General features: G+C 41.2%; 1 protein-coding gene across 6 annotated transcripts in view; it reads right to left on the reverse strand.

Moving 5' to 3' along the window:
• The window catches only part of MECOM (MDS1 and EVI1 complex locus), a 333266-nt gene that overhangs the window by 160883 nt on the left and 144643 nt on the right, over positions 1-27740 (reverse strand). For all 6 annotated transcript variants that reach the window (XM_064665804.1, XM_064665803.1, XM_064665806.1 and 3 more), the window contains exon 2: positions 24387-24736. In XM_064665804.1, the coding sequence (XP_064521874.1) occupies positions 24387-24736 (350 nt within the window). The remainder of the gene's footprint in view (positions 1-24386; positions 24737-27740) is intronic.

Here is a 27740-nt window from a genome sequence, read left to right on the forward strand (position 1 = left end):
TCGGCCGTGATCCCACTTTTATTTTACTGTCCGTCTCCCACAAAGAGCATTTATAAGAAAAGAATGGTTTCTTGCCTTTTTGGTTTTTTTTCTGTTAAACATTCCACAAAGTTGGTATTTTCATGCATGCACACTGGACCTGGGGCAGGGGTACTTCTTTATTTTGTCAGTCTTTGCTTGCTGCTAAAACCCTCTTAACTGCTGGATGCAAACAGTTAATGCTGGACGCATACAGCAGATTTCTAAGTCTGACACTGGTCTGAAAGGGCTTTTTTCTCCTATTTGACCTGCACCAACACATTGTGAGCCACAAGGCACGCTGCAGAGAACCTGAAACGTTGTATTAAACCTTTGCAACACTGCATTTCTCATGGCCACAATAAGCTTGATGAGATTAGAAAATAAATCGGGCTGTAGTACATGCTCACCACCAGAGAACATAAATGGCTTTACTGCACATCGGTAATAAAAAATATTAAATAAATTCTGCTGACTTAATTTTTTAATGTTCTCATAGTTGGCGTTATATACCTATATACACACAGGCGCATTTTTCATATATTTAACCAGTAATAACTTTTATCACCACAATTTTGCTATTGATTGCTTCTTTAACAGCAAAATGCATCACAAACAGAAATGAATGAAGCTGTCGGGAAGAAAGTTCTATAGTAGCTTTACTGTCAATTCCCATCATAAATAACCATGACATCATATGAGTCTTATCTACGGGTTGCTCTTACTGATCAATGGCATCACTCTAGTAGTGTAAATAGCTTCTAATGTCCCATCTTCCACCTTCAAATAGATTCTGATTATTTATGATAGCTGTTAGGTTACAAGTCTGAGCTGCGGTTTGGATTTATTTTCTACTTACAGCTGCTGTGGATTTCAAGTTAGATAGGATTATTTTTTAGTTAAGATGATGAAATGGGATAGACCTGTCATGGAGCCTAGAAAAACCTTCATCTCATTTACTCTCTGTAGCAATTTGACTGTGAATCCAAAGAGCTTAAAGGCTTTTCATTAAATAATTCAAAATGTTAAAACAGAGTGTGCTGGTTACTTTTTCTAGGTTCAGCACAGCCTAATCAATTTACAAGTAAAAAGAAAAGGACTAATATTTTTCCTTGTTACTAAACTATGAAGGAGTTTCATTATGTGCAGAACAGTATAACACAGCCGTACAAAATTGTCATGAAAATACAACAGCCAACAGAAAAATCTACTTGTCAGCTTTTCCCGTGGTGATCATGAAAAAACTAATGATGTTTTACTCACTCAACAAAAACTATTCACCCCCAGGCTAGTCGATATTTGGAAGGATGATATAATCTCTATATTTCTTATGATAATGAAAGTCATGTCTGCCTGAATACAAAACTCCAGACAGTTATTTTTTTTTAAATATCTATTGCATTCTCATACCCCAAAAATGGTTCTTTTAATTGAGAACTGGGACATACAGAACGACAGCACGTTGGGAAACAAATGCACATAGATTTCCACTTACCACAACAGAATAGAGGAGTCAACAGCACGTTAACTAATTCATTATTTAAATTTCCAGAGTCAGGTTCCTCTCTTGCATTACATTTGGCGAGTGCACGAAATTGAGGGGCATTCTGGAGAGAACGGGTCATTTTTCCCAGCATCAACAATAATTAATAAATGGTTAGTGTTGTCTAGCTCGTTTCTCTAAAGGAAACACCCTAATGACACTGAGGGGAAAATCAATAAGGATAAAAATGCAGCAGTGATAAATATTCTGCTACTCTTATCCTTTGGTGACCTTCTGAGGGGTCTCAGATCTAAAGGCTCATCCCACCACAGTCTTTTATTCCTCTCTTTACCATAATTCATCAGTTAATATGTAACTCTGAGCTGATTACAACTTATCTATAAACGTCTTTTGTGCAGCAGCAGTGCACAGGCCTCTCGGTGGAGCAAACCTGACACATTTTTTTAGCTTCCCTTATGGCAATTTACTTGCGAATGATAAAAAACTCGTGATGGTATTTGGTGTGATAACTTGACAATGCAAAGATCTTTGGGTTTGGCCTGAAAGAATCCAAAACACGCTCCAATCTTAGTATCTGGGTGACAAGCACTTATTTTTCCATCCAGTATTTCCTCCTTAAGATTGTTCTGTTTGGTGAAGAGCTGTTGTGCTTCTAACAGCGAACACCTCCCGGCACTGCCTTGCCTCGGTTAAAGAGTAACCACAGGCACCAGGGGTCACCTGGAAATGGAAAGTCTTTAAAAACACGCCAACAAAATCACTGTCTGGGCTGGAGGCTTTCAAAAGACAGTTCAGTAATTACCAATAAAAACCTGATGGCACTTCCCCAGTCGCTATTATTGTTTGAATTTACAGAAGTACCACGACAACATCGTTTTCACGCGCCCCTTCTCCTGCCCGTGGCAGACTTTCCCTGTTTGGTTTTTTTTCTTTCCCGATGCTATAATCTGTTTCTTATGCCTTAGGTGAAGTTAAAACCTCGGCGGGGAGAAGGAGGGAATGTGGCTGCTGGGTGCTGACAATAGCTGTTTTGTCACCGCCAGGCACTGGTGGCCATCGGGAAGTGGGGACTAGTCCAGCCACTTGATGCCAGGGTGGATGATTTATTGCCTAGTGTCTTCGGTGGCAATTGGACCCCTTCCCGCTGTCACTCACGCCTTGCAAAGATTTGGTCCTAAAGAAGAGGTTCCCCTCTGGTCTAAAGAGATTACAATGCTTGTCATAAAGTGTCTTTTAGTGGAGGGAAATGGGTATGAAAATGGGTAAAGAAAGGAAACAATCGGAAGAGGAGAGAAGATGGATGTTCTGTAACCTTTTCTCAGAGACCCATTTCTCCTTCTTTTTCTCCTGTCTTTAGCAGGTTTTTGTTTTGGCTGATGACAATGCGTAATAGCCTGATAAATTGATTTTGTGAGTCCCCTTTCTCATCTCTTGAGAAGACACTAACTCGTTGGGACTTCAGAGGGCTTTTGGAGGCAGGAGACAACAATTAGTTTGTTGGGGATGTCAGAAAGGAGCTTCAAAGTTTTGCCAGGAAAAATCCTTTCTGACAGATCAGTGCTGACAACGTTGGCAGCTGCTAGGAAAAGTGGAGCTGGAAACTCCCTCCGACTCTCAGGAGCAGGGAAAAATTGCAGGACATTAACTCTGTACAGTGGGTCGGGCACTGGTGCTGTTGCTTTTCACTGAAACACGTATGGCAACGACTAAAGCTTTCCATCGGATGAAAGAAGAGTAAGAAACATTTAAAATCAACATTTTTCAAGGTTTTTGGTTTTGGTTTTTTTTGGTTTCAGGTTTTTTTTGGTTTGTTTTTTTTTTTTTAGCAAACATTAATATACGATCTTGAAAGATTTCCACAAAATCAAGAAAGCACATCACAGCAAGATATGATTCTCCAGAGTTGAAATGGATGGTCTTGATTCGTGTTTTAAAAACTCGTCATAGAAATACAGTTAATGTTTTAAAATCGAAACTTTAAAATGGTCAATTATTCTTTTTTTTTTCCCCACTAAAAACCCAGGAAAATGCTTCATGACTTTCTGGCAGCAGTTACATGTCAAAAACAACTGCATGGAGGTATTTCTGTGTGCATCCCATTACAGGGAGCCCTGTGTACAAAGAGCTCTGTGTACAAAACCTCCTGACCAGAGCAATCTTGAATTCCTTAACCTGAAGATGAAAATATCAGTTATTTCCTTAAGGTAAAAGCACTGCTCAGTCTGGTCTTGCTGAAAAGAAGCATCTAGGACCATTTTGTTGGCAGATAAGAGATCCAAAGGGAAGCTGTGTTTCACAGGTTTTGGGAGGAGGATCTGACACTGAAACCTGGCAAAGGCTTTGTGAACTTCCACAAAAGAATCTCAGGACAATTAGTCTCTATTAAATTGATAGGGTCACGTTACACAACACAGCCCCTTTCTGGTAGAAGTGCATTGCACACGTTGATAGGCTTCTGGCACAACTGTTGGTTTCCTTACACATGTTACAAAACACAAAGTTGCATGTTTTATTCATTATGATTAATATGTATTTTTAATGTTAAGTGGAAGATGCTTAATACTGTGTATATTGGTGAATAGTCGCATAAACACACGGTCTCTCCAGACTTTTCTGTGCCATGATTTAACTGGAGATCTCAGAGAGGCAGAAGAAGATTTTAGTTAGAAATTTCTAGAAAAGATAAACTCTCAGCAGCAATATATCTATGTAATAAATCAATTAAAAATATTTAGAAAACTTTGGAAATCTTTTATCTTTATCGTCCTAATTCCCCAATACCTATATTTGCCACAGGATGGTACCTACATGTGTTATTGCTTCCTCTGCTTATTTCCTTGATAAACTGCAGTGAGCTGGGAATAAATCACATCCCGTCGGTTCTGATTCTGCACAAAGAAAGCTTCCACTGAACAGCAGTTATTTGAAAAGGAAGAGGAGGGATGTAGTATATTGATAAGGAACTAAACCAGACCCTTCAAACTCGGGGAGAAAAGGACATGTACATACAGCATTTAAAGCCAATTTCATGAGAGTATAAATTGCTTTGCCAAAAATCTCTTTAGATGCATTAATACTGAGGTAAAGACACAGCACTGGAGTAATAATTGCACAGTCATTTGCTGGTTTTTAAAATCGCGTCAGTCCAAATAATATCAGCCTGAGTTATACACCCTGCTAGAGGCAGCCTATTAATATCACACACAACAAATGCTCAGCAGATCTTGAATAAAACCCAGATTATTGGAAAGGTGAGACAGATCTGGCATGTAAAACCCAGCTTGAGGGCTGCATACAGTGTTAGGCCCAGCAGACATTTCTCAATCCACTGAGTGTTTTGAGCTGTTACTGGGTGGCAGAGGAGAGTTGGGATATGTGGGAAAAAACGCCCTTCAAGTGGGAGAGAAAATATGTTTTTTTCTTTCAAAGATACACTAGAACTCAATTAGGCTATTAATCAAATAGATAAAACTGGCACTTCAGTCCCTGCCGCTCACAGAACTCTGTGCTGTAACAAAACCTTCTCAGCACACCAGGAGACTCTTAAAATTCAAGCACTCTCAAACTTAGCAGCACCCCTGAGAGCCACAAATTGAGAGAAATTAATTCTGTGCCTCTGCACCCCTCATTACCAGGAGAGCTGAAGTAGGTCAAATGCAAGTTAATCTCTTAAATTCCACTTTTGTACATGGATGTTAAAGCAGCCATTACTTTTGCACTGGCTAATGTCTCCAGGTTAAAGTGAAGAACTTTAATAATCCATAACAGGTCAGTGTTGAATATAGTTCCAGGTAAATGCCTGAAACTTTTTAACATTTTAGTGCTGTCCCTTGAAATGCCCACCCCATGCATCACTATAATAAGCACGCCTGAGGAGTTTAGCTGCACCTAAATGGCTATTTGCAATAAACACTTCATTCTTTTGCAATTAGTAAATGTTCATGAAAGGTAAAACAACTTAATTTTAGTCTCAAACATGAAGCAACAATGTCAAATAGAACAGCGTGCTAAAGATGATGCTGAATTTGTCACACCAGGAGACAGGCAAACACGTTTTAAAGGAACCAAGCCCCTGCTGAATGATGCAATAACCCCCTTCATATAGGAACACTGATGTCAAGAGATGTCTAGCAAAATTTAAATGTTCTAGCCCTTATTTCAGTCCTCATTATGCAAAGGTGGATCAGGCATGGATTTACAAGTGAACAGACGCCTCTGAAATCCAATCTGGACTCTTTGCTGACAAAACCCACCAACACTGCATTTGGATTCTTTCTGCTGGTGCATCAATCCTGAGCACCCAGCTTTTAAATTGTTTACCTATGGAATATCATCATGTGTGGGAATACAGAAGGCTGGTGCTACTCCTGTTAAAACCAGTGGCAACACTGCCTCACTCCAGTCATGGTCATCCACAGGTGCCATCCCTACAGACAGCAGTAGTTTCATGAAAAAGAATATGCTCCTGTCCTAAACATTCCAGATTTACTTTATAAACCTTGGAGTGAGTCACATATCTTTAGGTCAAAGTCATACCTCAGTATGAGCCTGCCACTGCACATATCTCCCTGCTGCTAACGTATCTTCAGAAAACACACTGTTTGTCAGAAATTTCAGCCAATGATCTCCATCTCCAGTGTCAACCTAAGTTCAGAGGCTGTATACAGAAGGTGTAGCACCTACGAGGAGAATAATCAACCAGGGAAACTTTTTTGATACATTTGAAGAAAAGAAACAAGTCCAGTGCTACCACAAAAACTGCAGCGAAATAAAAATAAACTGCAAAAATGGATTTTTGCGTTGTAATAAATACTGGTGGCTTTTTTAAATATTGTTTAATAATTGTAATAACGTAATGCTGAAACTCTGCTTCTACAAGCACAGCCTGCACATGTATAGGTAGTCATGGATTTATTGCTATGATCATGTGTTAGACAGTTGTGTTGATTCTTCCATATCTTTAGAAGCAAGTAATAATGACAATTTCTGGAGGTGATAAAATTTCCTATGTCTCTCACATTAATGTGTTTCTATCACTGGCTTCTCAGACGCATTTGGAAACAATCAAGTTCTTATTTTAAGGAGCCTTAAGATAAGGTATCTGCGAGCTCTACACTTGGGGTAATTGATCACATTTGTTTCCTGTACGGACGTTCGACTCCTCTTTCCCTTAAACTTGGCATGTTTCTCATTACCCTGTGCCTTGTTAGCCCAGTAGAAATGTTCTACCGTGCTGAGTGAAAACAGGACGATACTGTTACAAACCACATCTAATCAGGGATGGCAGCCCTGCTCTATCTCTGGGATCTTTAGCACTGCAGAGCCCTCCTAGGGATGCAGGGATGTGCTGCTCTTCTGGAGTTGGGTCCAGCAGCACTTCTGGACTCCAGGCTGGGGTCCTACAAAGCAGTTCTGCTGCAGGATGGGATCACAGGCACCAGAAGAAGAAATGAAGTGTTTCCTTTCTGGTTTTCCTTCTGATGACAGGAAAGTGTTAGCTTTAGATCCAGCAAGCATCTCTGCCTTACTTGACAAATGCCACATGGTAGCACTTGTCTGCAAAGGGGTTTTTTAATTTCAGAATACAACAGGATTTACTTAAAAACAGCACTGTTATTCACATAGCATTTAAAAAATAAATAAATAAATAAATTTTTTTTATAGCAAAAGAAAAAAAAAAAGGCTTTTTCATGGTCTGTCTTTACATTGGGTTTATTGTGTTAGAGTGAATCGTACTCTGCTTTCGTGAAAGAAAGGTTGTGGTGCCACATCTACTTTTACCAGCAGAGAATTTGTCCTCATTTATTTTGATTGAAAAACTGCTGTTATGTTACATTGTAAACGGACTGGTCCTGTTGCATGAAAAATGTGCAGTGCTGTATTTTTAATTTCCTCTTCTTTGCATTCCTTCTCCCCCTCTCCTACCAGCAGTCGGAACAAGAAAACTCAAGCATTTGCCAGAAAGACAGAGAAGCAACTTTACCTCTAAACCCAAACCCACGCTTGTACATGAACCAGCAGGGAGGATTTTAATCAGGCCTTGCTGGCTCCGAGAAATCACCTACGGACGGCACAAAACTGCTGCAGGAAGAGAGGCTGGGAGGAGGCAGGCTTTAGGGTATTTCATTTGACTTGCTATGGACTTGTTTCTTGTAATATCTCATTTAAAGAGCCAGGGAGTTTTTACCTACTGAGAAAATAGCCTGTAACAGCCTTTAAAATTCTTGCAGCTGGCCAGGTTTGGTATTCCAAGGTAAAAGTCTCTCGCCACTAAGGGATTTGCCATGCTTTCACTAAGTGATGCAGAACATGTTCTTATATTCAAAACCTAATGCTGAAGTTATTTTTAGCAACACTATCTTCATCTCAGCAAAGTTAATATTCAGAATTGGCTACCACTGAAGTATTTCAGTTCAGCAGAAAGTAAATACTTCATTAGGGAAATGTTAAACCCAGTGAGGGATTATTATTGAGTTTAATTGATGGTATAAAAAATAAAACTACTAAGTGGGAAAGAAAATCCTGTCCTCATACTGAAAACAGACCTCATCAAATAATGAAACATTTCTGGCTATTTCTCCTCCGAATTCCTCTCTTTTCTAAATATGCTTTTCATGCTGTATCTATGCAGTTCACTGTAATCTACCTAATTTGTTCCCATCGTCTTTCTGGGCTGTCTTTCCTCTCTGACCATCTAGAGAACTTCACACATTGTCAACCTATCATAGGTGAAAGCTTTTGAAGATCTACTACTTTTCTCCGAGCCTAATAAGGTCAGCGACCTTTCAAGCTCTACTATTTCCTTTTCTATCATTAGCCTGATACGGGCATCAGCTACCTCTCAATTTTCTTCATCTCTTCAATGCCTCACTTCTTCCTTTGGACACTGTCTAATTAGGAACTTAATTTCCTCTTCCCTGATGGAGGTTTTGATAATAGAGAGATCCTATTCACCCCTGAATCACAGAGCAGCACTATGATTTCCTGCTCAGGGGTGTCTTCAGGTATGTTAATTAATTTTCATGGTGGCGGCTCTGCCACAAAACCACAATAGAGCGACAGCTTATCGCTCCCATAGGAAATCCACCGGCGGGGAACAGTCCTGCCCAAACTCAAATCAGGTTGAGTCTGGAGTGAAAGAGGACTGCAGTCATGGAAGCAGCCAAGGACGTGGCTTTGATGCCCTGTAGAGCCCATTTTGCTTTGAAATAGTTTCTGAGTCACCACTGGCTTCTCTGCAGAAAGCACACCAACTTTCGGGAGACTTTGTCACATCCCTGTTCCCCAAAACCCCCGTGCTCCAGGAGAGGAGTTGCCCCTGCCCCAGGGCCACATGCCACAGGCATAACATGTCTGCTTTTCCTACACGTAAACAAGTGAGAACCTCAGTCACATGGAGGGAAGAAGAGGCTAGGAGATACATTTTTGGTTTTTTTGGGACTGAGATTTTTTCAATTCCAAAAAGTGCCCATTTTTTACATGAGCAACTGCAGGCAAGGGAAATGCATTCTGTGGGAAAAATTCCATGCTAATGTAAAAACAAAATGCTGTCCAAATACACTTCCTTCTACCTGTTGCTATGCTATTAAGGAAATTTATGATTTGCTCAGTTTTCTTTACCACTTTTACCGCATTTTTCTTTCCGCAGTCGCTGGCTGCTCTGCCACAAGCTGTGCCCTTCCTCCCCAGTAAGGTGTGCCAGAGTTTATCTGACATCTTTAAGGTGATGAGAAATTTTTGGTAGGAGACCTGTAATTCATCTATACCCGTCTCTGTTGGCTTGCTTTGCAAGTGCTAGGAGCAGAGATGTGCTGGGGTTGCTGGCCTTGCTTCAGGAAGATATTTGGCAGCACCTACCAAGTCTGCCTGGGAAATTTGGGCTCTTTCTGCTCAGTCCCTGATGGAAGAGGTACCAGGGCTGCCCTGAGGGTGCAGAGCTGGCAGAGACAATGGCAAAGCCCAGGGAAAGTGCCCCCACACCCCCTGCACCGGGACAAGGTGGCAAGAGACAGGAGATGCCATTGGGAATTCCCTACCCCTCTCACTATCAGTGCCTCTTTTCTCAGTTTTTGTGGGTTTTTTTTGTTGGTGGTAAACACACATACTTCTATTAAAAAACTGAAGCAGCAAAGCCTGGAGTCTGCTTGTCTTGTGTCAGGGACAGTTCTGAGGCCAAACTGTGCAATACTGGGACAGAAGGCAAACACGAGGTTTCCATTCCCCTCACACTTATCCTCTTTCCTAATCAGTTCTCCAACATAACCCAACATAAGACCCGAAGTCTCTCCAGCAGAAAACCTCCCCTCCTGCTGTTAGTACAGCCTCTCCACACCTGGAGGAAGGGGCTGCCATGGGGATCAGGCAGTGGAGTGGGACAGGGGCACAGGGGTTCCCTGCCTTTCTTCCCTGAGGATTTCCTTGGCTTCTCAGCACTGGGCAGATTCCTCACACCCTATGTACCCTCATGCCCTGGCAAAAAGCTTGCTCAAGACAACCCCTGGCACATGCAGAGAGGATTTGTTAGTTTGACAATGCATTTTCTTTTTTTTCATTAGCCTTTTAAAAGCCTCAAAAATTTAGAGGTGAGATTCCCCCAAAACCTCTCACAGGCACCACGGCATTCATTTCCCGCTTGCACACTTATATATCAAAATGAACACATTCCTACATAAATTTTAAAACTGATCTGCAAAGTTTCTTATTAATCTTTTGCCACTAAACTAAAGCATTCCCTCCCCTGGTGTCAAAACAGAAACAACTTCAAGACCGAGTGGCGCATCTGGGGACGGTGCGTGCTCCTGTATGCCTGTGTTTGTGCATTTTCCCTTCCTTTCTTAAGCCAGGGTTTGAGATTTCAGTTATTCTGCAAACAAGACCCAAGAGAGACACAATTAGACTCCCCTGGAGACTGACCCCTTATAGTGCCCACCTGTAGCCGGACCCAGATAGCATCCCAGTGCAATGAATTAGCACTCTAAGCTGATTAGAGCAGCTCTGCACAACTCTATTTTATTGACACAATGAAGAGAGGACAGAAAAGGGCCTGAAATGAGAAAATCATTTCCATGCTGACTGAATTAAAAGAACAAAAGAGCTCCTTGCAGTTGCAGCATTCAATTTGTCAGAAAAAAAGGAAGCCACTTAATGGATCACAATAGATCTGAGCAGACAGATGAAATTTAAAACTTCGGCATGAGTGCGATTACCAGCTAAACATATTCTCAATCATTTCCTCCATATGCATAATTTAGGTGGATTGTTTACTTCAGGGGTTTTGGTTTTGGGGTTTTTTTGCAAAAATACTGTGTGAGATGTTATCTCCTCAGTGTCTTTGCATTCCATTTTTCCGAATCTGGGAGGTTGTTGTGTCGGCTGGTAATTCATTTTGTTGTAACACAAATTGCACTAAATTGTGGCTGGGGCTGGCTACGTTTCCCTTTCTCCCCTGCTTCTAGAAATAAATTAATATTTTCAGTGTATGGAAACAAATAATGCAAGATCATCTTATTCCAAAGGAGACCTAAATTGATTGTAAATCACACGCATTATTCTGCTCTGCTTCGAGGAGAACAAGTGTACTGCAACTCATATTCTAGCAAAATATATTAGTTTGTGCCACTATAAACAGCCTTCTCATTAGATTTAGGCTTAAGCTAACAGTAATAAGACAAGAATACAGACTATTAAGGGGTTCCTGGAAGTGATACATATAACTACTTACCAAAAAGATACGTAATTAGCTTTTAACATTTTCAAATCAAAACCTACTAGTCTGTATAAGAAGATATACCTTTAAAATAAAGCTGTGAAATAAATTGAAACCATCAGCATTTTATGCTCCCTGTCCTCTAATTATTTAAAGGCTTGAATCTGACTCAGTCCTAATTCAAAAGTGAAAATCAATTGCATGTGTAAAAATATTTGAGTTTGCCAGTATATATTTATATTTTCTACATAATGAAGTATTAAAAGAAGAAAACAGCAAGCACAGTTCTGGAAGTGCATTGGGATATAAATAATATCACTTCCCTGCACATTCCCTGAAAGTTAAATATTTTGAGTTATGCAGAATGGGGCCCTTCTTTTTCTACTCAAAATTTTAAAAGCGTATATATCTTGTTACAATATTTACAAATCAAATATCTCTTGCAGACCCGAAACTCAAAACAAAAGTCATTTTCTGAACCTCGTTATTACTTCAGAGCATTTGAATTCAGATCATTTGCATTGATTTGCCCTGTCATATATTTTTATTTTCTGAGCGTATTTTAATAAGTTCACTTTTCATTCTTTTTTACCCTCTAGTTTGCAATTTTACCAGCTTGTTTGCATCTAATTTTGAGGTTAGAAAAAAAAACAGTAAAGGAATTATAATTACTTATAACTGCCCTGTTTTGAAGCTGATACCCTGCTAAAGAGAAAGCCAAGCTGAGTACTGGTAGGGTTCACTTCTGCTGGCTGTTATTGCTGATTTGACTAAGCATTTCACAGGGGTAAATACCCAAATCATTCGAGGAATGACTGACACAGTATGACATGTGGTTAACAGCCTTACCATGCATGGGCTTTGCCTTCAGAAATCCTACTGATGCCAACGTATCTGTCCAAATACTTCAGATGATAATTTTCCCCTACTCTTAAAAAACTTTTATAGCCACGTCTGAGCCATTCAAAGGATTCCCGACTGGAAAGGTTACTGTAATCAGGATTTTTCCCCCTCTCCCAATTGATTGAGCTAAGAGTTTTATATATATATATATATATATATAAAGCCATGTATAAAGCTTTGGGATATTTTAGCAAACTCAATGTAGTGTAACTTTGCTGACAGCTTGTCACATTTCACTGACTGTCTGTCTGGGATCCTGCGATAACATCTGCATTCACTCAGGGCAAGAGCTTACCCTAAGACAAAAAAGTGGGTCCTGCCACATAATGCTCCATCATTCTGTCAGTTCTGACATGGCATCTGAATTTTTTTGAATCACTAAACACTTTTGGGACTCTGGTCCTTATTATCTTTCCTTAGTTTCTATACTTGCCCGGCAATGCTGAAAAATGTAAAATGTGCAAACAAGGTAGTGGACGGCTCGGGCTTTTTGTCGTCTAATCCTCAGCCCCTCATTCATGCTCACTGTTAATCTCTTAAGACATTATAAAACTGTTAGACAAAGAAATGTGAATACCTCTGCTTCTCAGCAGAATGGGAGGAAACCAAGGAAAATCTGGATCATGCTAAGCTTTTCTTTTCACCACAAAAATGGTAACTTAAACCTGTTGCATCAAATTATTTATAATTCCCAACACTGTGGCTTTTTTTCTTCTTCTTCTTCAGCATTATAGAGGGAGCCCAGCAATATCACAGGAGGAGGAATGCTACTACCAAGTTTTCCAAACACATCAAATGCATTTGTCACGTAAAAAAAAATTATATAAAGTCTGTCCAAATATGGGCAAATTGGGTTTTAATCCCCCTGCTATTTCATGTTTGGCCTGGCACACAGCTCATGGTCCTCTCAGGGCTGCTGGAGACCCCTTTGGGGGATTTCTGTGCTGTGGAAGGATGGGGGGCTCGGTGGCCTTGGGTTTGATGGGGGAGATCCTGGATGGGATATGGCACAGGCACCTCCAGGCTGGCTGAAGCTTCCTGGCTGGATGGGACCAGGGCCCCATTTCACATTAATCCAGCTCTGTTTGGAGCCGTCTGCTATTTCAGGTCATCATTTCACTCCTCCTGACTCCCACTGCTGCGGGGGCATTAGCATGGGGACAAAAGCTGCTCAAGCACCTATTCTAAAACCTATTCAAACTCAGACCCACTAAAAATCACACCCAAAATGATACTGTTGCAATCAGCTAAATTTTATTCAGGAATGCTGGGGCTGAAACCCAGAATTTTCATCTTCCACTTGTGCATTGTTGCCATGGGTGGTGGGAGCAGATAGTCCAGTCCTAAAAATGCTCCAGAAGCACAAAAGTATTTGAATGCAAATGTCAAACAAGTCACCCTTTCCAAGCCAAATCCCTGCCACAAGAGTTTCTTTACACACACAGCAGCTTCTGTTAAAGTCATAATTTTAAAATAATTATTTAAACTATTGTGAAATCAGGGAATCGCTATTTCAGCCTAAAACACATGTTTTATTCAGCTTTGCTCACATCAGGCTTTGAGGACAGAAGTCTAGATGCTGCCTTTTGGCAACAATGCCAGCCATCAAACTGGGGGCATGATATGAGAAAATTGACTTTTGAAAGGAAATAGCAGGGCCATGTACTGGTAAGGATTGAGATGCTTTGGCAAGGGGTAGAAGTGGTGATATGCCAACAGAGGGAAGAGTTTGTGGGAAGAGATGAGCAGACCGTGCCTCCAAGAGCAGGGAAGCCCTGAGCCTGAATCAACTGAGGGACACTGATGTGTTGAGATGAGGAGGGCTGAGATAGGAAAGGGTGCAGCAGAAAACCAGAATATATGCAGGCACTAAAAGGCAACCAGGGCCTGGTTAGCAAATTGTGTACACAGCCAGTGCCCGAGGCAAAGGCAACTATTATGGCACTGACCTGCTGAGAAGTAACGTGAGGATGATGAGGGCCAGTTATAAGTGCCAAAGATGGATGGGACTTACAAAAGATTTGGAAGATGCTGGGAAGAAGGAAATTACAGGTGTTTTCACAAGGCTTAACAAAGATCCCAGTAGAGTGCAAAGTTTTGGGGTGATGTGGAGGACAGCAGCAGTAGTTATGAAGGAGGAGAACTGTGATGAACGAAGTCAAGAGAAGTCAGCAGGTAAGTGAAAATGCATTCTGAGACCACAGGTCTTCAAACAAATAAGCAAAAAGGCCTTTTCACACAGCCTGAACTGGGGCAAAATGGTAAGAGACTGTTCTCTGTACAAAAGAAAAGGTGTATTTCAAAGGGCATGGTAAGGCACTGCAGCACATCGCTGCGCTCCCCGGGCATCAGCACCTTCTTTCTCTGCAAAGAGGGTTTGGTAGGATTGTTTCTGGTTTTAGCATTAAAGGACAGAAAGACTATTTCCTCTCCTCCTTGCTGACTACTCAGTTCAGTGCCTACACACATAGATAGCTATTCCATATAGCTAGATGTCAAGTTAAGACTAGCAAGAAAAATCACCTTTTTCATGTTCACATGCAAATTTCGGCTTATTTAGAGGTTATTACTAGAGGACTACTTAAAATTTGGCTTTACAGAATGTTTTCCGTAAATGCAGTAATACTGAAGCTTTCCCATCCCCAAACTTCCCTTTTCCCCTCCAGGAGAGTTTTACATTTTTTTTGCACAAAATCAACATCATTGCCATGGTTTTGAAATGCCTGCTGCTGTAAGCAACAGAAATACCGTGACCACAAATCTCTCAGAAAACATTAATATTCAGATTTATTTTTTAATAAAATACCCACGTAGCCAATAGCTACACTTTTAGAAAGCCCGTTTGCCACATGAGGCCATTTCGAGGAGATAGGAGGGCACTGAAGGCTCCTCTTGGAAATCCTGAACAGCTCCACACCAGGTCTCCAAAACAGCATGTCAAGAGCCAGCTCGGTGCATGTTGCCAATACACTTCATCAAGTTAAGACTAAGAACAACAGTTTGGGAAACCCACTATACACAAGAGCCCCCTTACGCCGTAGGCTTCACCTGATGAAATGTTATGCTTTTTGTGGGATCTTTTACGTCTTTCCACACTAAACGTGAGGTCTGGACTTTAAAAGGAAGGGCTACTTAACGTTTGTATTTTTTTCCAAATTAATGAATACTGTACGTGCCAAAGTTAGCACGATCACATAAAGTAGGGCTGGATTATGACAACCTCTGTCCTCACTCCTGCGTGCACCACCTACCATTCAGCCAGGAAACATGAGGGCTGTCACGACACTTAAACTCTGTATTAATACTCTCTGGGGTAGAAATACCCTATTAGCTAATTACTGCTTTCTTTTTTTTCACTTCCAAATAAATATAATTTTGTGCCATTCTGATGAACACATCCCAATCTGCAGGCTTCTAGCAAGCAAGATTTGGGCTTTTTGTTTCATTTTTAAAGTTTTGCAATGTCTTTATTAGACCAAATGCCCAGATTGCAATAATATGGTTAAACCACGTGGTGGTTTAAATGCCAAACCTCAGCTCTGTATCCTCTGAAGTGCATGTGTTCATCTGGGTTAATAACCATTTTGCCATACACCAACTCCTGCCTTCATTTGCTTCTGTTTAATGATGACCATCTCCTCCTGCCCACATGTATCCTCGTCTCTCCACTGCTTGTTGAGCCATCAAGACACACCTTTGTTTCATTTAGTATGCAATTTTCACCTCTGACCCAAGAAACTAGTCTTAGGCTTCCTGAACTTTATTGCCTGTTAATAGACTGCTGGCTCTCTTTTCAGCAGTCATAGAAATGGTGGAGAGACATTTAATTGAAAAGAGGGACAAAGCTAGAGCCTGAAAGGCAAAGTCAGTAGGGCTTAAACAAAAAAAAAAAAAATCCAGTAATAATATGTTTGAGGAGGTTTGGATATTCTTTACAAGTTCGTGCCTCTTTACACAAATAAGAAAGACATCATTGATTTAATTATCTTCCCAGGGAACAATGGTGTAATACACTGAATGGTGCTAAATGATTGATCTGGTAATTCATCTTCTGCTAACAGCTATCTATGCATTTTGTTTCTCTCCAGTCCTCAGACCGATGACATTAGCAGCAATGTCACGGAGCAGCGCTGGGCTTTCATAAAACACCCACAGATGCTCTTTCCTGCCGGTGTTCAGGGACACATGGTTATAATTTTGTCTGTATTTCTTTGTCGTAGATTACTTTTAACTACATCTGTTCAATTAAAATAAAAAAGAAAGACGCAGCTAGAGCCCATCAGCTTTATATCAGAAGTAGCCTTTTAATGAAATAGGGAGATTTAATTTTGTAAGTGTTCTGATGAGTGCGAGATACCCTTCTGTTTTTCAGAAGTTCTGTTTGGTGAATAGTTAGGAAAGGACATTATTACAGCATAAGGATATTATTGTACACGGAAAGGCATTATTAAAAGTGATTTATTGTTCCGTGTTAGGAAACTTATAGGAAAAGTCTGATAATATATTAAACTTGTTTATTATGGACTTCATATAATTTTTGAATAATGCCGCTTTTTCTTTTGACAAGAGCAATAAACTCTGCTGGTATAGACATACGTTGATTATCCCAAGTCAACTGTGTTGCTTAAAGAAACATGCCCAAACAATCAGCTCCTGACAGCTGCATCTCTCGTTATTTACAATAGCCATCACAGTAATAACTCACCATTTCTATATTAATAAGGCAGTGAAATTTATTATGATGGTATTGAAAAGTTATTAAGTACTGCATCCCAAGTGACAAAGTACCACAGCACTGTCACTATCCAAAAGCAGTTGCCCATCCATCACAAAGCTTTCCAGATGGTCCTGCATCTTTATCGCTCCCAGGTTGGTGACATCACCTGTTCACCCACTCAAAATTGATGATGAAAGCAAACAGATCTATCTTACTTACATTTACCAAATCAATTTAATTTTACAGGCCGTGGCTTAGTGACATATTGACTGTTTTCCTTAATGGCATCTACTGTACTTAATGCAAAGAACTCATCTTTGAATCCTGGCTTGCATAATGTGGCATTTCATAATAAATTTTTTATAACATTTTTATTTAATGGGAAGAATTATGATTGTTTGTCAGTTCTATTAGATGCAATTATTATTCTCTTCAGTTTAATATTTTTTATTTTTCTTTCTGCTGTTTTCTTTCTTAATGGCTAAATTCAATTTACCGTGTTTGGCTTTTAAAGTGACATTTGGCATATCTCAATTTTTTTTCTTCATATTTTAATAATCTCACAAATCTACTCCAGTGTCAGCTTTTATCTCTGTTAATTTAATGCTATTACCTGCTTCAACAGAGTGTTACTGAGCTCAAATAAAATCTACCTTGGTGGTGTTTAAATAAATAACAACCACTTTGTTTTGGAGAGAAATACAAATTCCTGAAACATCCCCTCAGTTCTGCACTGAAGAAGATAAAACTTCCTTCTCCCCATCCCATTTCTAACTCCACTTGGCCCTTATGGTTTCACTCTGCTTCCCTTGGGAGTTAATGCTCCTCCTGATTAAATTTAAAACCTCAGTGGCTTTGTGGGGAACACATACACAGACCTACAGAGAGGTTTCTGTGGCTTTAGACTGTGCCATGAAATGTGCAATTTCCTGCCCTCAAGGTCAAGGACACAGTGGAGCATCCACTGGGGGTGGAGAGACAGTCAATTCTACACAAACCATTCCAGGTTTAATTGAGACAAAAGTTTTTGTGAGGTTTTACAGCTGTGCCACACCAACACCTGCTCAATCTCCTGCTTTGGACAAAAGCCTCTTCCTGAAGCTGTTGCCACGTAGACATTGGGTTGGCTCAGCCCCATGAGCAGGAGCCCCAGTGCTAGAGATGGCTCAGGACAGAGGGCTGGCAACCACTACAGCCTCTCAGCTACCTTGTGTGATACCGTTTTGAATGTTTTCTGAGAATAGTTCACCCAGGCAGCTGAAGAGGGAGCTCTGCAGATCTTGTTAGTGCTTCCCTTCCAGCGAGTAACAGGTTTGCCTTAGCAAAGGAGGGTTGTGGTCTTTGTCCAAAAAAAACCAGAGCATCAAATCCCACCAACCTCATGATGCAAGAGTCTGCTTAATCATGTTAATCAAAGAATTAGGAGAACTGAAGAGTGGAAGTAAAGAATAGCTGAGGAAAGAGAACAGTGGGCTAATGCTGCATGATCCCCCTGTGCTAACCCTTTCCATCCACATGGAACAACCCAAAGGACCAACAGCTTTCCTTTGCCATCAATATATTTAATTCAAACTGAATGACAAGTCCACCTGCTCATACCTCGCTATTCAAGGACCTGATGTTTGCTCATTTGCAATGATAAAGTGCCTGTTCTCCGAGCAGGGAGAACGCTGGTGATAACAGGCAGGGGCTGGTTGGGGTGCAGAGCTGACACGGACTCTTGGACCAAAGCTCTGCTCACAAAGCATCTGTCTGCCCTTCTACAGGCCTCCCATTGCTGCTGCAGCAGTGTCTGACTCAGTCACAGCCTCACCACAAGACCCAGATGCAAACAACAGAAGAATTCTGGCTGGTAACACTCACAGCACCATAAGAAATGTCCTTTTTGTACACAGCTTTGGAGGGGCTGTCTGGAGCACCCTCGTGCACACTCACCCCAGGCAAGATATACGGTATGAACTCCATCCTATGTGCACTGAACACTGTGTCCCTCACTGAGAGCTTAACACAGCAGCTAAGCACGTGCTTAACTCAAACACCTGGGTAATCCTGTTGATGATAAGCCCGTGCCTAAGTGCTTTATTGGATCTCAGCCAGAGCGCTCTATGCCTTGCAAAGCTGAGCTCCAAATGGGATAAAACATCACCTATTTGCTGAAGACGAGGTAAGGATGTCACCCCCACCTGCAGCTGCCAGAAGGGGATGATCTGTTGATCTGGGGGAGAACACACTCTCTGCAAAACTGGGTTGGTCTTGTATTGATCAAAAAGCAGCCCCACCTCCCACTATAAAACAAATCATTCCTTTTTAATTCCAAATAACAGAATAGTCCACATCCTTATTCCTGCTTTAGCTTCAATAATAATTTTGCAAAAATCCCTGGAGTCTCTACTGCTGAGGTTCATGTGCAAGAAGAAAACATAGGTAAGGAATCTGTATTATACTTCCCTGCTTTCTAACCACCTGGTCAAGTGTGGAGCTGTTTTGCACATTAATACTGTTCAAAACAACTCAAGAAAAAGCCAAGATTTGGTCTGTAAAAGTCAGGGCAGTGTGAAAGTGTCAGACAACAGCAGAAAATAAAGGTTTTTTTTTATTTAACACTAGGACACACTCCATATCCCAAAGAAAATATTCAGAAGTGATGAAGTCTTTGTTCCTTTTATTTTTCCTTTTTGAAAAAGACATTATCTACTGTTCTCTCCCTGAGTGATTTCACTGACTACAAGGGAGTCATTTCCCTCAGCACTGCCATTGTTTAATAAGAACAGCCTAACTTTTTTAAGATGTGTGGATCCCATGTGAAGTTATTTAGATGATACTTTTTGCCGTGTTTATATTTTAAAAAATAAATTAAAAAATATTCTGCTTTTGACATTCTGACATCTATTTTTCCAAAGGAGGACCCAAAAATCGGGGCTATCATCTATACATAAAGAATCAGCTGATAACTCCCATTGATTAGAAGTTTTCGGATGCTAAGAAAACCAAGCTATTGGTTTAGGTGCTACAAGTCAGATTTGGGAGCACATAAATTAGATTTCATCTCTAAAAGCCTTTACATTTTGTAACTTATTATTTAATTTTCAGAGAGAGATGGTACATCTCTCAGACCCCAGAATCTCAGATAAACCTAAATCTGATTTTTAGAGCTGCCAAAATAAAGCCAAAGAGTGCAGAATTAAAGCTTCAAATTGCAACTATTCCAGTCCCTACAAACTAGTGGAAAGCCTGTACTTCAGAACAATTTTTAGGAAGCTGTGCCATTTTCTCCAAGGACTCACATCAAAAATGTTAGAGGAGACATAAATAAATAGCCAAATGGCCTCCTAATTTCAATTTAGAAGTCATAGCATCAGCTCAAGCATACTCTACCAAATATGAGCTGTTTTTCAGCCTCACTGGCATGACAGGAAAATATACTCTGCTCTATAAACAGATTATATGCTGCTTTATAAAGCTCTAAAATATTTTTTTACTTCTGTGACAGGTTTGATTTATAAGAGTTTATTGCTCCTGGTTTTGCCCTCCTAGTAAAGAAATAAAAGTTTGGGATAAAAAGAGCTGGGAAGAATTTGTTCTTATGAATGAGAGACTTTGAGTTTGCAATAGCAGTGAGAGACCTGAATTTGGATGCTCTACGTCCTCCGGAAGGTGCCGGTCGAAGGAAGGTGCCTGAGCTTTGGTGACCCAGTCAAGGGCTTGCTTTGAAACACTCTCCCAGTTGTTTTTCATAGCGGGGCATGAACCACGATGAAATCAACTAAATTTGCATTCCCTTGCTTTTGTTTAAAAAAAAAAAAAAAAATAAAAATTACTGCCATCCCTTAAAAGCTTGTTTTCTTTGTTGATTAGGCAGCAGTCAATTTTCCCTTTTCAAACAACCACCGAGCAACAGCCTCCCGACCCCCTCGGATGTTCGGGCTGCCGGCAAATACTAAAACCTCCGTGACAAACTGCAAAAAAGCTCAACCTTTCCCCCTGTCCGGTGACCCCCTGTTCGATTTGTACTTTAGTTAACCAATACCTGATTAGATAATGCTCAGCTCCAGGCCCGCAAAATGAGATAAAATTCAAATTTATGGCTTTTCATTTAAACCGATCTACAGCACTCTAATCATGACCCAAGCACAACTATATCACAACAAATTCTCTTTGTCCCAGAGCGTGTTTTATGGCTGAACTGTATAAATGGACACAATAGACATTGTTTTCTCGGGCTTGCTCTGGCAAAACTCTGCATCGATGCCACAGGGAGACTTGCTACAGGAGAACATAGGAACAGGCTCCATGAAATTCCTCAGCCTTCTGCAGCAAATTTTTCTTTATCATCAACTGCCTGGCTGCAAAATTTAACAGCACCAGTCCTACAGTTTCCACTTCCCTCTCAACCACTACAGGCTAATCCCAGTATCAACTCAGATGGATATCAGTCAGAAAAACTGGAAGTCAGAAGTATTCCACAGCTGGAAATACCCAAAACTATGACAACCTTTGCAAGAGAATAAAAATGTCCTTTCCAAAAATGCAGTTATGTCCAAATATGTGTGTGGCTGTAAACTCTTCCCTCCAATGTGCAAGTAGGATTTTAGTTTAAAATTTCCTAGTGTAAGACTCTACGCTGCCCAGCAATCCTAAACAACTGCAAAAAAAAGAGCAAATATTTCATAGTAAAATCAATAATATAGGCAGCATCAAAAAAAGGCTGAGGAAGATGCTCAGCTTTTCTTCCAAAGCTATATTACTATGTTTATGTTAATATTTTCTCAAAAAGAGAGTCTTCCTTCACCATCTCTGAAAGCCAAACACCACTGTACATTCGGCTTTTCACCTTAAACTCAGATAAAATGGAAAGATTGATTTTTCCAATAACTTAATCATTCTCTCTGCAGCCACAAGGGAGTCTACTCAGGAGAATTAAGTAAGTACACAAGCATTAGCAATGCTGCAACCCCACTATGTATTTCTTGGAGCACCTCACATACAAGATGAAGAAAGGAGTAAGCCAGGACACAGCAAAACACCTTCTTTGGCCTGTGGGACCAGTGTGAGCAGGTTGGCACACCTCACTTTTTGAAGCCTCCAGACACAGCTGACCTCTACAGCACCATGAACTATTCTAGGAATTATATGTAATCAAACATAAGAGAATACTGTGACAGAATCTACATCAGTGCAATTCACTCATCAAGTAAGTATCATTGTGGAAAGAAAGATTTTTAAAACCTCTTGTACCACAAAGTCACTTAAACCCACAGTCAGTGCCATACAGACATTTTGGTTGCATCCTTCCTCCACTGAAGATCAACAAAGAAATTTCACCTTGATATCAGCAACAGCAGAATGAATTCTCATTTGTCAACTGACTTACTGGCACCTGGCTGGACAAATGCCCTGTTTTCCAAGAGTGCCCTTTTAAGCAGAAAACAAGACCCCCAGAAAAGCTTAAATTTCCAAGACCATACTTAAACCTCAATAAATGACACCTTTCCCCTCACTATCCCACACTGCCTTTAGTATTGCTTCAGTCCACACACCAGTAACAGCTTCTTTCCCCCTTTTATACTCCAAGGCACAAGCCCAAGACAGTAGTGGATTCCAGAGGAGTGTGATAATGAGCACCTGGGCAGGAATGGGCATCAGGAAAGTCTTCTGCAGCACTACCCACTCCCTCTCATCCATCCTTTAGCCCTAACCACCATGTGCCGTTTTACTCACTGTGTAAACTCTGGTAACCAACATTTCTTTGTCTCCCTTCAGCTACAAAAAAAGTATTTAAACCCACTTGTTGGAAAAATATTCTGTTTCAAGCTCCCCTGGGCACCACAGAATGCTGAGTGACAAAATTGCAGAGGGACCTGACTGTTGATTTTGTGTGATTTTGCTCCAAAAGCTTTTCAATAGCTTCCCCCAGCTGTCCCAAATATATAACACTATTCAAATGGCACAAGTCCTGCAGCTTGAAAGGGATTCAGTCTGCCAGCTGGGCTTCCAGCACTATCAAGATATTAATTTCTTGTCTGGATAACTTAGGCTCCAATATCCTAAATATTTCAAGCAGGAAAATGAGTAATATCATAGCATATTATCCACATCTGAGAATGTGAAAATCAAGATGGGTTTCCCTCAGTTTTAGTGGGGTTATCCTGCACTACAACACTTGAGGGTCCAGTCTAAAATACCCTAGTTTTGGAATATGTTAAACCTGCAGGTACAGCCATATCTCAACAGTTTTGCTTCAGCTTCTATTATCAATATCTGAACTTAATTGTGGTGTGGTTAAAGGTCAGATTTTATGGTTTCCTGGTGCCTTTTTCAAATAATAAAGATTTCTCACTAGCAATTATATTGCATCAGAGTCTGTTAACTCGATAGAGTGCTGCCAAGTCTATAATTTCTCTTGACACTATTCTGTCATATTGTCACAGGTCTCACAAGAGTTTAAACAACTGGATGGAAAGTTGGGAATGAACTCACTGAGTGTTTATAGACAGTTAAGAGCAAATCAAACCCCCATTTCCGCCATATCTGCAAGGCTCTGCTCCACGGCAGAACTCCATTTTTCCTGGGAAAATGAACTCCCATCTCTCCAGAGGTCAGCCGTGCCCCTGGAGAGCCATGCAAACTCTGCACTGCTCCCCTTATCAGAAACCAAAGGAAACGTACAGATGGAAAACTGAGATTAAGCTCTGTTCCTACAGCACATTGTTAAAACTATGAATAAAACCACGCAAGAACATTTGTTACCTCATAACACAACAGCAACATACACCACATGATGTTTAAGTCCCTGACCTGACCATGGACCAGCAGCTCAGCCAGATCCACAGTGATATCACAGTGAGGAAAACACGCTGTCCCCAAAGGCAGGGAAAGCAGAAGCCAACCCCAGTACTCGCCAAAGGAGTCCCTGAGCTCCCCCAGGAAAAACAACATTTCCCAGAGTGTCTGCAGAAGTAACATGAATCACATCATCCTCCAGTGTGCTGGGTCTAACGCCACCATCCAAACATACTTCACCAAGTGAATGGCAAAATTCCCATTAAGTTAAATGGAAGCAGGATCAACCCCTCAGCTTTTGAGGTCCCCAAGCAGCACAAGGTCCTTCAATTTAGCCACACAACACTGCATTTTAGGGTTATTCTAATCATCATTGACAGAAAGTGAAAATGATACCCTGAAAGCAGCACCCAGTTTCTTTTCAAACCTAAAGTGCAATGACTTTTGCAAATCCCTCACCCACAAACATACTGCAGGACTATTCGAGAATAAACTAAAAATGGTACAGAAATGTTCCAACAATGCATCACTTGCCAACATCCAACCAGACAGATTTTGTGCATGAAGAGCAATATTAATTCCTTTTTTCCTCTTTCAGTTGACACTTGTCTCCATGCAGAAAGCCCCAAAAGGCCACAAAGCAGTTGGTACACACAAATATGCTCTGGCTGCTGCAGGATCAGACTCAAATTCTGCAAATAATAATGTTTATAGACACACAAGAACTCAACAGAACAAAAGAGAGTTCAGCATCTTACCTCCCAACCGTAACTGGGATCTTTGAGGTGTGGCCGCTGCTCTCCCACAAAAGGGCCAAATTTTTCCCCTGCTTCAATCTTCCTTTTGGTCCATATCCCTAATCCTGCTCCAGGAATGTTGGATTCTCGGAGCTCAAACTCTGAAGGAATGGGAATGTCATCGGGAATGTATATTGGAGCCTTGTAAGGAGAGCTCTCCTTTGGCGTGAAAGTTTCGCTGGAGGTTGCTGGAGAAGACGGCTCTTGGATGCTGATGGATGTTGGACACTGAACATTTGCAGCCTCTCCATCAGCTTCTGGCGCTTCCTCCAAGGGAAGTTCAGGAAAGCTCTCATACAAACATTCATCACCTGGAAAAGAAAGCCAAACAGTAGGATTTGAAATATCCTGACAGATTTTGCATACGAAACCATTTCAGCCTGCGCACACAAAACGGAGAGGACGGTTTGGTAGGCGGGCGGCACCTTCATCAATCATGAATCCTGCAGCAGAGCCTCACCCTGGAAGGACATGAGCCTTTTCTCTAGTGTAGGCCTGGGGGTACACAGGGTTTCTCAATATTCCTGACATCAAAAGTGGTTTGCATCACTGAGCCCAAGCGAGGGAATTACATACAGATGTATAGGCAGGCACACCCATTGTCCAGCCCGGTCCGGATACGGCGCTTCGCGTCGCATACGCTTTGAAATCACAATTGAAAGCCAGCATTGCATGTTACAACTGAAATCTAAGAGAAGTGAAAAGCAGGAAAGCTTTACTGGTCTTTCAGAGAGACAGACTGAACCTAAAGTAGCCAAAATTAAGTTTGATGGCCTCCAATTAGTCTTTGGAGGAAAGGATCCAGCCTACCACACAACTCCTGGCAAGAGCTTCAGCTGATGTAAATCAGTGTCTTACCATTGACCTCCAAGAAATGCAATGGTCTAAAATAAGCTCAGGATCCAAGCAGCACCTTATAGAGAACATGAACCTTCTCCTCTTACAGTTGAAAAAAAACCTGGGGCAGATCCAAAACACAATAAAAAAACCTTCATCTCTGGGGCTTAGCCAGCAAACAAAAACTAAAAAAGAAAAACTCACTGGTTTTGACAGCACAAAATGTAAGACTGATTGTAAATTCCTTTTAGTAAAAAAACTGAGTTACTTCAGCAAAGGCTTTAGCTGTACCAGCAATACAGTGCTCAGCCCAATAACACATGCAAAAGGAGCAAAAAGACCAACTAACCAAGAAAACTTCTTAATTATTTACATTCATTTAACTTTATTAATGTTATTCGCTTTTTATACACACAAGAACTCATTCCACTTAATTCAAACCTAAATAGGAGGTGAGAATACTTTTCTCCAAGGACTGAAACTGAGAGATCGGGTATTTAAGACCTGAGCATGAGGAGATTTGCATAATGTGGTTGGCCCAGAAATTAAATCGTTACGCTGGGCTTGGCACTCAGAACGACTATGTTTCAGTGAAGAAACAGGAAACTTTAAAATGTTCTTTCAATTTCTTGCTCATTTAAGAAACTATCCATGGTAGATTAGCACCGTATGCCTTTTCCACTGGAAACTGGTCATAGCCCATTGTCTCTCACATCTTTGTTACATATTATCTCACAGTTTTATATCTGTACTTTCATGCTTCTGGTACTGCCTAAGACAAACACTGGGACATAACAAATCATTGGAATAGATTGCTCCCATCACAGGACTGGCAAACTGGATTCTTCATCTGTGAGCAATTTATTCACAGCCATGAACTGTTTTTCTTTCTTTTATGTGGCACTGGCTATGACCTCATACATGTCACAAGAAAGTTCAGCTACCCGTTCCCTCGGCCTCTGGTTTGGCAGACTCTGCCTGCACTTTAACAATTGAACCCAATATTGATTAGTTTGTCACTTTTCTAATACCTGGCACTCTGAGAACTAGAAAATCATGACTGACTCCACTATTTAGCTGAGAAGGACACACAGAGGGATTTTCCATTGCTTATGGTGCAGAAATCTTGCCATATCCTGCCATCCTGTCGTAATGCAGTGGTGCAGAGTTCGGCAAAGATGCTCAAGGGCTCATCAAAGAACCAGCGCAGAGAGCTTACTCTGTGCCTACCACTTATGAGCCCATTGCCATGCTTTCCTGCCCACAGCAACACTCATCCTGGACTTCAAGGAAGAGGAAAAATTACATGGAAAGGATAGAGACACAGCTCCACCTGGATGCCACCACTCACTTCGCTCTGCTCTGAGACAACCACACTAGGAGCCATCTCTTACATCATGGCACTGCTGCTGCCCCCAAACACAGCTCTGCTCCAGCATGGTGGGATGGATGACAGAGGTTCATCCACACCTCCTGAGCACCCCCAAAACTCCCATATGGTCCCTGACTTCACATGCTGGCAGCAGTGTTGTATGCAGCCAGGGCAGGCTCGCTCCTATTCAGATGTCTTCCCCCAGCTGTTTAGATTGCAGTCCTGCCTAAAAGACTTCAGCTGGTTTTGAAACAGGGATAAAAAAACTCCAATCCATGTATACACATGGGGTGCAGGAAGAGAAATCGCTCAAGGAAAGTGATCTGGATGATGATAAGCACATGGCTCACTGGAAGGGGGGTCTGGGGGATAAAATCTTCAGCCATCTAAATTCCACTGATTTTCCATGACAGCTGGGTGCCTGACACTCAAACTCCTTAAAAAGCCTATCTCACACAGTCACTGTGGTTTTCCCTGTCCCGACGAGCAGTGTCCCATAAAACCAAGGTTCTCCTTGTGTCCCACAGTCAACTCTCCTCCACCAAATAACAGAGAAATCCTCAGCCAAACAAATTAAGTCACAGCAAGCAATGACCTGCTCTGTGCCTTTCTCAAAGGCACCTTCCTCAGCCCCACTTGCCAGCAGCGCCTGCCCATGAGCCAGCACAAGCCAAGCCTTAAACATTTAGCAAGCACAGCTTTACAGATGTTTCTTCTCCCCCGGGGACAGTCCAGTTTAATTTCTCTTTCTCAGACTCAAAGGCCTCGGTTATACTTATCTCAGTCATTCTGGCTACGCTCGTTTTTAGCCATATAGGGTCAAACCTGCAGCTGATAAATTGGCCTCTGGAAGCCTGGCAGGGAGACAAGTCCGTTTGCTGGGTCTATTGTGCCTCCTTTGATTTCCAGCAGCCACACCCGATGTCGTCGTTAAACACTGGCTTTCAGCTTGAAAGCTCTGGAAAGTATAATAGGCCTGTATGCCCCAAAGCTCTAACAGTGTGGGTAGAACAGATTACTGAAATAGACTTTGTCTGAAATAGCAATGTTTTCTAGAAAAAAAATTTTTAAACCTCAAAATAAACACAGAGTTGAATTATGACCGA

The sequence above is a fragment of the Pseudopipra pipra genome, chromosome 10 (assembly GCF_036250125.1).
Source record: "Pseudopipra pipra isolate bDixPip1 chromosome 10, bDixPip1.hap1, whole genome shotgun sequence".
NCBI lineage: Eukaryota > Metazoa > Chordata > Aves > Passeriformes > Pipridae > Pseudopipra > Pseudopipra pipra.